This window comes from Fistularia commersonii, chromosome 14 (assembly GCF_037954325.1).
Source record: "Fistularia commersonii isolate RoL2024-O1a breed Wild chromosome 14, RoL_Fcom_v1.0, whole genome shotgun sequence".
Classification (NCBI taxonomy): Eukaryota; Metazoa; Chordata; class Actinopteri; order Syngnathiformes; family Fistulariidae; genus Fistularia; species Fistularia commersonii.
The window spans coordinates 11,374,752-11,386,137 of NC_141297.1; the positions used below are offsets into that span (position 1 = coordinate 11,374,752).

Sequence of the window (11,386 nt, forward strand, 5' to 3'; positions counted from 1 at the left end):
AAATAAGTCAACAACACAAATGGACGACACATCTTTTTTCACCGCAGAAATTAGTGAAGTGAAAACATGCACTCAGTCACACAGCATCCTGGGATGAAAAAATCGATATGCTATTTTTATTAATGTACCCATTTATTTTGTGGAACATCTTCTCAATGAATCGGGAATTTTGAGTTTTGTCCGAAGCCACTGTTAAATAAATACAGCTCGGAACTATAAACAGGCTTTTCCTTACGGCTCTATTTTGCAGTGACACACTTTCAAAATGGCAGCCAAGCAGGAACCGGTGTGCCAGATCTTCTCTTTCCAGGACTGTAAAACCTCTCCGGATCCGATTTATGAGCTCCCATTCGTGTCTCCGGGCTCCAGTCCGGTTCCGATAGTGATAGACAACGGGTCTTTCCAGACCCGGGCAGACTGGGCCACGGCAGGGGGGTTGGACCCCCCGCGGCTCATCTTTAAATCGGTGGCTGCACGCAGCAGAGGGGCAGCCCGCAGCGAGACCCAGATCGGCAACGACATCCCAAATCTGGAGCCGCTGCGATGGCTGCTAAAGAGTCAGTTTGATCGCAACGTGGTGGTGAACTTCGAGATCCAGGAGCTGATCTTTGACTATGTGTTCACTCACCTGGGGATCAGCTCGGAGGTAACCTTACCCGCTTGCAATAGCAAATGTGTAATTTAGTCTTCTTCTTTTGGCTTTTCCCTTTAGGGGTCGCCACAGCGAATCAACTTTCTCCACCTAACCATATTCTCTGTATCCTCCTCTTTTACACCAACCACCTTCATATCCTCTCTCACTACGTCCATAAATCTTGTCTTTGGTCTTCCTCTAGACCTCCAATTCCAGTATCAGCTTACCAATATTCACTATCCCTCCTCTTTACATGACCCAACCATCTCAGCCTGGCTTCTCTGACCATCTCTCCAAACATCTAACATGTGCTGTTCCTCTGATAGACTCATACCTGATCCTATCCATTCTGGTCACACCCAAAGAGAACCTCAACATCTTCATTTCTGGAACCTCCAGTTCTGCCTCTTGTCTTTTCATCATTGTGGCAGCTTCTAGTCCATACAGCATCGCTGGTCTTACCACTATCTTGTACACCTTTCCTTTTATTCTGGCCCATAGTCTTCTATCACATAGTTCCCCTGACACTTTTTTCCAATGTGTAATTTAGTCATTACCAATATTCCGTCACAAATAGGCTGCGCAATCGCATGATCAAAAAGTGAATTAAAAACCTATCCACCTAAACGCTGCACATCTTTCCCCGTTTGTCCCCAGGGCAGCGTGGCTCACCCCATCGTGCTGACGGAGGCACCCTGCAATCCTCTTCACTGCCGGCAGATGATGTCCGAGCTACTGTTCGAGTGCTACAATGTCCCATGTGTCTCCTACGGGGTCGACAGCTTGTACAGTTTTTATCACAGCTGTGCTCAAGGGAAGCAACGGGCACCTTACACTGGAATCGTTCTCTCCTCTGGGTTCCACTGCTCTCACATCCTGCCGGTCATCAACGGCAGGTAATGCCCCGCTACTTTTGTGTATCACTGCTCCTGTCCATGTTTTGTTTTGTTTTCTACCCAAACCCCTCGTCTTCTTTCTGTAATGAATGCTTGGTCCATGCATTTTTTTTTATTATGCAGTATTTAAGATATATTGATGGCAGGAATGCAAAACCTCCTATCTGCAAATTTTGCATTGCATTGAATGGTGAGAAATGAGATGGCTCCACATTTTCAGTCTATCTGCAAGATAATCCCGCCCTTTCTTTTGACATAAATGTCACATGACGAAACTCCTACGTGCACAACGAAGCAGAAAAAATTAGGAAAAAAACACTTATCTGCATTGTCAGTTGTAAAAATACATGCTATGTTTTTTTAAATTATAACATGGAAATATAGTCTGTGAACAATAGAATATTCTTGAATATCTTTAATAAAGACCATATCAAATGAAACATTTTTTTCATTTCCTGAAAACAGTGTTACTTTCAGATAGGAGGTTTTGCATTCCAGCCATCGAATATTGTGTCATGTGCTTTTTAATATAAATAATGCAGGGGTCTCAAACTTGCGGGCCAAGGGCCAATTGCAGCCCACGGGACGATAGTTTGTAGAGACAGCAGTATTGAGAAAAGACAGGAAGCTGGAAGTAGCAGAGATGAAGGTGTTTCGGTTGTCTTTGGGAGTCCATCAGAGGGACAGCACTTGCCAGATGTTTTGGAGATAAAGTCAGGCTGAAACGGTTTGACCATGCACAGAGGAGGGATGGTGAATATCAGTGAGGTGCAGTCAGTAGAGGCAGGGGAGGCTGGGACTCACCTGTCATCATGGAAAAACAAAAAATGTAAAATGAAAAAATCAATTAAATAGTTATATTTATTCAGTGATTTGTACTATAAAGTGATTTTCCACTTACCACCACCATTTTTTTTTTTCTAAATCGCTGAAAAAAAAAAAAATCACATTTACCATTCAAATATTAGGAAGAGCTTATCCTGCTCTATCCAAAACCTTTATTCTGAATATTTTGAACTATTTATATGTATGATATAATATTACACGTATATTTGTATATATGTGTGTGTGTATGTATGTATGTATATATGTATTTATGTACAGGACTGTCTCAGAAAATTAGAATATTGTGATAAAGTTCTTTATCTTCTGTAATGCAATTAAAAAAACAAATTTTACTTTTTCATGATATTCTAATATTTTGAGATAGGATATTCGAGTTATCTTAAGATGTAAGCCATAATCAGCAATATTAAAATAATAAAAGGCTTGCAATATTTCAGTTGATTTGTAATGAATCCAGAATATAGGACATTTTTGTTTTTGTAATTGCATTACAGAGGATAAAGAACTTTATCACAATATTCTAATTTTATGAGACAGTCCTGTGTGTATGTATATGTATATATATATATATGTATACACAGCTTGACCACATATTGTACTTTATTCTCACAAATTTAATTTAATTTAATTTTATTCTTGACTCAAGGATGGACGCAGTGAACTGTAAGCGTGTGAATGTGGCTGGAAGCCAGGCGGCGTCCTACCTGCAGCGCCTCCTCCAACTGAAATATCCAGGTCACCTTGCAGCCATCACACTCAGCCGCATGGAGGAGCTACTTCATGAGCACAGCTACACAGCTGTAGATTATCATGAAGGTGCAGCATGGAAGAGGAAACAACCTCTCTGAGTGGCTAAACAACCTCCATTTACATGAATGTTTTTTTTTCCTTTTATCCCATTAAATTAAACTTTTTTTCACATTTCATTATGATCAGAGCTGGAAAAGTGGCGAAGCCCAGAGTTTTATGAGCGGGAGGTTCACCGAATGCAGCTCCCCTTCTCAGGGAAGGTACCCGGTGGCGGGGTAAGTGTTGAGGAGAGGCAAGAAAGACGAGCTCAGCAGCTGCGACGCCTCCAGGAGATCAATGCTCGGCGGCGGGGAGAGAAGCTGCAGCAGGACCAGGAGAGGCTTGACAGGCTCCTGTCCATACAGGCAAGGAATCTGATTTGTATTAAGGCTATCAATGTTTTTATTTATCTGAATAGTACGTATATTAAGTTAGACTGCAACTTTCTATGGGCAACAGCAGCCTCTGCTGCCAGAAGATGATACTAAAGGAAGTGCATATTTCAAAATCAGAAATGTTATTTGTCCCCGGGGGGCAATTGAAGGAAATTGTTTTGCTATGGTATTCTGCTGAAAGAGATTTTGACAAAGACCTTGAAAGAGAAAGAACCTCATCTACTACATACATTTTTTTTTAATTTTAACCATGTTATTCTAAAGTTATGTAAGAGGAAAATGGAATTTGTTGAATATTCATTGAGGGCCAAATATGAGGGCCAAATCTTTTTCACTTGTGTGTTTCTTTGGCCAGAAAAAGGAAGAAATGTATGCATCACAAACAAACCATGAGCCATTAAATTTTTTGTCCATAATGTCAGAAAGAAGTAGGGAACAAAATACAGTAAATTTAAGTACAAACAAAGAGCAACTGACAAGAGAAAAGGAGTTTCCTCCACCATTATAAAGTTCTGTCACGAGCAAAGACCTAGTTTACTTTACAGGGAAGTAAGACACTACTAGAGGAAGACACATTATCAAATTGGTAAACACTCATTAAAAATATTATGTGGGGCACAGTACATCATCACTATTATTAAAAGTTGAACTTGAAAATATAATGATGTGCATTTATGGCTGTTATAATGTAACACCACCCATCTAAAGCATTACCAATGTTGTACCGGTGTTGGCATACCCAAGCATTTCAGCAGGATGATCATCCTAATTTCTTATAATTATCATGTGATAGATGATAAATCAGCGAATAATCATTGAGCATTTTTGAGCAACATATTAAGTTTTTTTTTTATAAATTCTCCAAGACTTTTGTATCCTTTTTAGTTTTTTCTACATGTCAGAGATTTTTAGTGAGGAAAGCTAATGTCTGTTCCAAAAACACACAATGAGTTGCGCAATTGCAGGAGCTGCTCGACGATGGCCTGCTAGATCAGTTTCACAAGAGCCTGGTGGAGCTCAACATGGACTCAGCGGAGGAGTTACAGTCGTACATCAACAAACTGCAGCTGGCTGTGGATCAGGGCCGACAGAAGTTGCTGCACAGTGATGGAGCAGAGGGGAAGCCGGAGGTGAGGAAACCAGGGAGTTGAGCTGTGACATAATGACATAACTAGTTGCCAACACTCGGCTGGAAGTGACGTGCTTGTAATCACAACTAATTACAGCAGCTCAGAAAATTAACATGAGCCATGAGCCACAAGGCCAGGGCAATAAAAAAAATGGAATTAGAAGCCTTTTGTGTGTTAATTGGATACATTTTTGCACTTTAAGTAAATCAAAAACCGACAAAGCATTACTGACCTTTTAAATATGTATTTTCAGTAATTAGAAATACAAATTTTTAAGTTCGAATTATCAGATACATCCCTTCGGGAAATAGCTCATGAAGTTCTTCTGTAATAATCACTGATTCTAAACATGCAAACCTATCATTGCATGTACTCATTTTGTCAAGAATTAGCTGTGGAAGCTGTGGAATCAAAATTGCATATGAAAACATCATAGACAACGTTTTTCTCCTGCAACGTATATGAATATAAGAACCAAATGAACCAGTAATGACTTTGCTCCACATGTGAATGTGCCGCGGACTCTGCTGCAGTGGCTGAGCTGTGGCAGACATGTAACCCGAGGCTCTTCTCACACTCTGCCAGGTGTCTGAGCTGGAACAGCCCATTGACGAAGGAGACGGGGTGGCACTGATGGAGTCTGATTTCCCTGAGGACAGCCTACCCGAAAAACCTGCCAATTTTGTTCAGGTAGTGACACATACCGCTTAAAGCTCCTAGACAGATTTAGGAATCCTCATTAAAATCTGCAGGCTGTCATATAACAGATAAACATGCAGCTTTGTTGATGGTCAGCGTGTGAGAACACCAACTGCCTCGGAACGAAATTAGCTAAATTTTGCATTCGAGGACCGTGTATCATTAAGACTAAGTTTCTGCAGCCGGCCTTCAACATGGCCGAGTACCATCAGCTGTTTGTTGGGACGGAGCGCCTGCGGTGTCCAGAGATCCTCTTCCAGCCCTCATTGACTGGAGAGGACCAGATGGGATTGATGGAGACGCTGCAGTACGTGTTGGCCAGGTAACGATCCCGTAGAGCAGCAAAACTGTTTTTCTCATCTTGTCTGTTTGATCTAACTGCAGCATTTTCTTACATCTTCTGTCTCATGCTGTTTTTTTTTTCAGGTACACTCCTGAGCAGCAGGAGGCGCTGGTGAGCAATGTGTTTCTGACAGGTGGAAACATGCAGTACCCTGGCATGAAGGAGCGAGTAGAGAGGGAACTTCTGGCTATGAGGCCATTCCAGTCTCACTTCAAGGTATTGTTTATGGTCTCTTTAAGTGTCACTTTCATTGTGGTATATTTATTTATGCAGGTGAATGTGCGTAGATAAGTAAATGAAAATGGGAAAAAAAAAAAAACGTTTGAATTTGCTACATTGAAATCCTGAGCTCTTCCAGGATCAGTTATGTCACTTTTAAAGAAAATTTTTGTTTAGTCCTCTGTTTTAACTTTCAAATTGTGAAAGTTACTTTTCTGTATGGCATAGGTGATTCACTCAGCAGATCATATTGCCATAGTAACTGGTGCTGAACATCATGCACTGGATGTAGTATTTCAGCACTTAAGTCAAGACTCGACTGTCTTGATTAACCACAGAGCTTGTGTTTGTCAAAAGGACCAATCAAAGATTGCATGAACCGGTTTCTATTCAGTCTGTACCCGAAAATTCTCATCTCTCAGCTTATTGAACAAGCAAATTTTGCACTGTTGTGAGCATTCAGGGAGGATCAAACTGGCGCTCCTAACAGCTCTGTGCTCACAGGAATGTTTTCTACTCACTGTTACTGTTCTATGTCTTTATAGCTCTGGGCTGGGTACTATTTAATCTCCATGTATTTCACACATTAAAGAAATAAACACAAAGCATCCTTAACGCGTAACTCTCACTCACTCACTCACTCACACACACACATACACACACACACACACACACACACACACACACACACTCACTCACTCACTCACTCACTCACTCACTCACTCACTCACTCACTCACACACACACACACACCATGCGCTCTCCCTAAACACTTTTCAGCTGTGTTTTGTAAGTTATCAAGAGGTAACCAGCTTGAACCCAGCTTTACTCTTTTCAAGGTCACCATGGGATCAAGGCCAGCCTTGGATGCCTGGTATGGGGCAAGAGACTGGGTCTTGGAGCATCTTCCGGGAGCCAGAGGTGGGGGTGAGGGGGGAGAGGGATGGATCAGCAAACAGGACTACGAGGAGAAAGGAGGCGAGTACCTGAGCGAGCACTGTGCCTCAAACCTCTTCATTCCCATGAAAATCACCAAAGCGCTTCCTGCTCGCCCCGCTGAGTCCTTCGTTCCAACACTGGCATCCATGGGATCTACTCCAGCTGTCACTATGGTTACATCTGCCCTGACACCCTCCTGTTCCACTGTAACTGCCCCTGTTTCCATGGTTACTTCACAAACTGAGAATTAACTGGGAACATTTTCAGTCTTGATCCTCATCAGTTAATGACATTCAGTTAATACAAATGATTGCCTTCTTTTTGGAATGTACTCTTTTGTATTTGCTTCATTTAGGGACTCTTTATGGCAATATGCCACTTTTCCAAATTACCTGAAATGTCATTTATTGTGTGGAAAGATCACATTAGAACTAGAACTTAGAAATATAAAGTACGAACATTTGCACTGATGTTTTTATGCAATGTTTTTGACATTTTGACAGATTTTTCCTCTTGAGATTATTTTCTGTGTTTTCCAGCCTCCGAAACTGTTGTGAATGGTTGTTCATATTGAATAATCAAAACAGTCACCCCCTGAGATTCAGTGAGAATATTTCATACCTTGAAATGTAAATAGACTTTCTTTCTATGTTTTTTAAATTGGAAACAGCTTTTGTATTAAGAGGGATGTCTGGCAGCTGTTCTTTGATGAACACACTTCAGTTGTTAAATGTAATTATCTAATTTCTTTTCATTCTGTTTCACTGTCTTTTTCTGCTACATTTTGCTTTTTCATCAGATCAAGGTTTTTGCCATAGAATCACACTGATAAGCTTTTTCCCTCTTACCTTTGACTTTTTTCTCATGGTTTACACATTTTATTTTATTTTAATATTTTTTTAGGACAACACCTCTGAGCCCCCCGAGCCATGCCACCCCCCCCCCCCCCCCATTTTAACTGCAAAATGGATTTCTGGAAAACAATCGTCAGACTCTTCTTTGGTGAATGTAATTTAAAAACTCACAGCAAAGATCATCTTGGCTGCATATGTTGTATGCAAAATTTGTGTTCACCAAATTCAAAAGCAGAGATACATGTTACCATTTAATGAAAAGGCTGTTCTATGTACCATCCAATGTCCCCGCTATTTGTAAAAAGTATGATACATTTCGACCAATGAATAACCCAAAGGTCAACAAAAAGGGATTACGAATTTGCAAAAAAATGACCCTAAATCTAGAAAAAGTTTCCCGAATATATGAGTAAATATCCATCTTTAAAAATCTATAAAACCTATAAATTACCCAGAGACGTAAGGAACTTTAGTGATATAATGTAGTGATGATGCAGAATATTTCAGCCATCATTTTAGTTCATTTTTTCACCATTAAATGTCATAAAATGTAATCACTCAGTTCCCTGGAGCCAACAGACTCTCTGCTTATCATTTTAGCACAATCAAAGACTCATACAATATTTAAATAACGTTGTTCATATTCTGCTTAAGTAGATTTTTTATTATTTTGAAATGATCAATGTTCTTTTAGAAGCTGGTTGCTTCATGTTGTGTCTTAAGTTTTTCTATCTATAAATCAGCAGTGTCACGAGATACAGAGAATGAAGTTAGATGGAGAAGGTTGAGTAGCTGAAAGGAAAAAAGAAACCTGCGGTGTCATGTGTTGACTTACTGAAGGCAGGTGTACATTTTAATCTGCATATTTTTGTGCACCATTCAAGTTTTTAATCTAAACTACCTGGCTCTCACAGAAACACTGTCAGGTGGACTCGGCTCTGTTCCTTGATGGTCAACATAATTAACCCTACAGACCTCCATCGTCTAATAGTATTAACTAGTGCAGAACAGTGGCACAGCTCAAGCTTTAAACCTTCAGCCAGCCTCTTCTGTTTCTACTCAAGCACCACACACATGCACACGCCACAGCCTGGTTTCCACAATTGGGCAGGACAGAGGGGCTAATCATGGCTGAAATAGACCTGTGACATACAAGTGTGTGGCTGATATTTAGCAAGAAGGATTTAAATGGCATGTGGACAATGACGTTAATAGGGTTTCTTTCTGTGGCTTATCTTAATATCTACAAGGCTAAAAAACTGCAGGTGCAAATCAATGAGGACAAAAAACATTTTTAACTCTTTCATTCATAACTATTCTGTCAACAGTTCCAGTTTTTTTTGACAAATTGACTCAGCCTTGATCCTCCCCACCCCTCAGCCTTGACACCAAAATTATTGCAATTCCAATCTTATAATAAAACACATTAATAGCTTAAAAGGAATTTTGCTTCAGTGAAACTCACATTGTCATATCTGTCAGGGCTTCAACCATCTCAAAGTCTTGTTTTTGCTCCAGACAGGCTCAGGATTTTATTCACACAGTATTGCAGGCTTAATCATTGTGGAGACATTTTTTGTTTCAGTTTCCATTTTTGTGCAAATTTTGCCCCTGGTTCCTGCAGGACACCATCATGTCAGCAATTTCAGTGCCCCAGTCTCCAAACTGCTAGGTGCTTACCCGACAAACTAAATGCTCATACTCTCCTCCATTTGTTGAGCCTATTGGACAGTTCGAAAATAATTTTGCAAAAAACAGGGTCTTTGCCACTGACAGACCATTGTTTACATTGTCCTTATTTCTTGGATTGTGCTGCTCTATACATCTGTACTGACCTGACTGATTTTGTCCATATCAGTCATCGTCATCTACAGCACATGAAGAAGACATTTTTATGGAAATTTACATGTGAGTGTCGCTCATTTTACACCCCCGTAATTGTGTTTTTTTTTAACCTTAATTGTCCTCTTGCACCATGCTGTGAGCGAACAAGTCAAATATCCTGCTAGGTCCAATAAAAGTCATCATTAAATGGGTTTCTTATGAATTCTCCGCAGAGCAGCACAAGGCACACTGCAGGCACAAGGTGCAGGTTTTGCGTATTTGAAGCAAACATACAATGTTTGTGTGCTTTTGTTGTCCAGTATCCAATTAGGAGGAATAAGTGTGAGCCGCAGACTTTCAGGGCAGCAGGAGCAGAAGACAGGACTGAGCTCAGCTCAATGGCCCTGTTGTTGGAGGGGAGGTATAATTAATCCAGACTTGGCAGTGTGACAGATGGTCTGTGGTTTTTGTTAACAGTTCAGAAAATGACTTCTACTTCTTTTGTTTCTACATAAACATCTTGATAACTGCATTTTAAGATTGCCGATTTGCAGAGGGAACCAATGGCATGGTAGCAAATTTCAGGCTGAAATTGAAATGGAAATTTTTCTAGATGGAAAAGAACTCATGCCATTAAAACATCCTCTTCCAGTCGCAATTCCACTAAACACCTGCACTGGTGGGAAGTAAGCTACTCCTTGAGACCACTACTTGCAAGGCTGCATGCTTAATTTCCTCATTGTGAAAGAAGAATTTGGGGGCTAAATAGCTATTGTAGAACTGGTGGGATATCACACAATCATTCCAGCCCTTGGTTGACTGGGGTGATCAGGGAGCCAGACACAACACTTACCTTGAGAGGCAGTAACTTCAGATTAACACAGCACAGGCTCTAATCTGGATTTTCAAGTTCATGGTCAGAGGCGTAACCACTGAACTTCAGAAAAACTGCTGATGAGTTTCTCTGATGTTGCTGCAACAATTATGAGTGATTTGGTTACCTATACCCATATTACCATACAGATGTATTACATTTACAAATTCTAAAAACATTTTCAAGTTTGACTTTGTTGATCCCACGTTGCACTGAATAATGTGGTGAGAGCACTAGCTGACACCAACAGGAACAACACAAGCACTATGTTAACAGGCTGAATGTTTCTTTCCAGGACAGAGATTTTTAAACAGTCTGTGAGTAATGGCTTTGTCTCTATTTCCAACAGCCAGTGTTTCTATTTCTGTGGTCTTACAAGAGAGCCCAAAACACTGAATTGAGAGTCTGTGTAGACTCTCATACATCCAAGAAAGGTAAAACAAGGACACATGGAGTTTAAGTTTTTAACGAGAGTAGATTCCTCTTCATAGAAATTTCTGTTAATGTCCCCAGGTATTAAAAACAGAACAGCGAGTAATATAAAACAATCTTAAACGTGTACCAGAGACATATTGGCTTTTCATCATGATCTTCTCTTAGTGAAAGGATGACCTGTCTTTCAAACAGAATGGCTCCATAACCCCCTTTCCCTTTTTTAGCTAATGCTTTGTTAGTTGTCCATTACTTTGAATATCACTAATGAAAATGTGTTGCGATTCCGTGGTGCCTTTCCTCCCATAAGAACTTAATTAAGGGCATCTTCAAGTGCAGCCAGTGGGGATGTCCTGACTCCCAACAAGAAACCAGAGCAACTGAGGCTCATCATGGTCACTGTTTTTGTAGCCATTGCATGACAGAGCCTGTCTGTAGGTGATGTTCTTCCTCTCAGCTTTGATCCCTGTAAGTACCGAGTACTGACCATCACTTGTCGATCTTATTTGGCT

General features: G+C 40.5%; 1 protein-coding gene across 1 annotated transcript; it reads left to right on the forward strand.

The window, feature by feature from the left end:
* Positions 1-257: 257 nt before the first annotated feature.
* On the forward strand, positions 258-9,771 carry actr5 (actin related protein 5). Its single transcript, XM_086159369.1, has 9 exons — positions 258-646; positions 1,292-1,530; positions 3,023-3,192; positions 3,313-3,530; positions 4,526-4,690; positions 5,276-5,380; positions 5,572-5,711; positions 5,816-5,948; positions 6,791-9,771. The coding sequence occupies exons 1-9, from the start codon at positions 266-268 to the stop codon at positions 7,139-7,141; spliced, it is 1,902 nt and encodes a 633-aa protein (XP_086015495.1). The 5' UTR covers positions 258-265; the 3' UTR covers positions 7,142-9,771.
* Positions 9,772-11,386: the final 1,615 nt, after the last annotated feature.

What these genes read in the sequence shown, in the direction of transcription:
- actr5 (XM_086159369.1), top strand. Translation starts at nt 266, where the DNA reads ATGGCAGCCAAGCAGGAACCGGTGTGCCAGATCTTCTCTTTCCAGGAC. An exon ending in ACAGGCTCCTGTCCATACAG is followed by an intron (nt 3,531 to 4,525) that starts GCAAGGAATCTG and finishes GCGCAATTGCAG; the next exon opens with GAGCTGCTCGACGATGGCCT. An exon ending in GAGCAGAGGGGAAGCCGGAG is followed by an intron (nt 4,691 to 5,275) that starts GTGAGGAAACCA and finishes ACACTCTGCCAG; the next exon opens with GTGTCTGAGCTGGAACAGCC.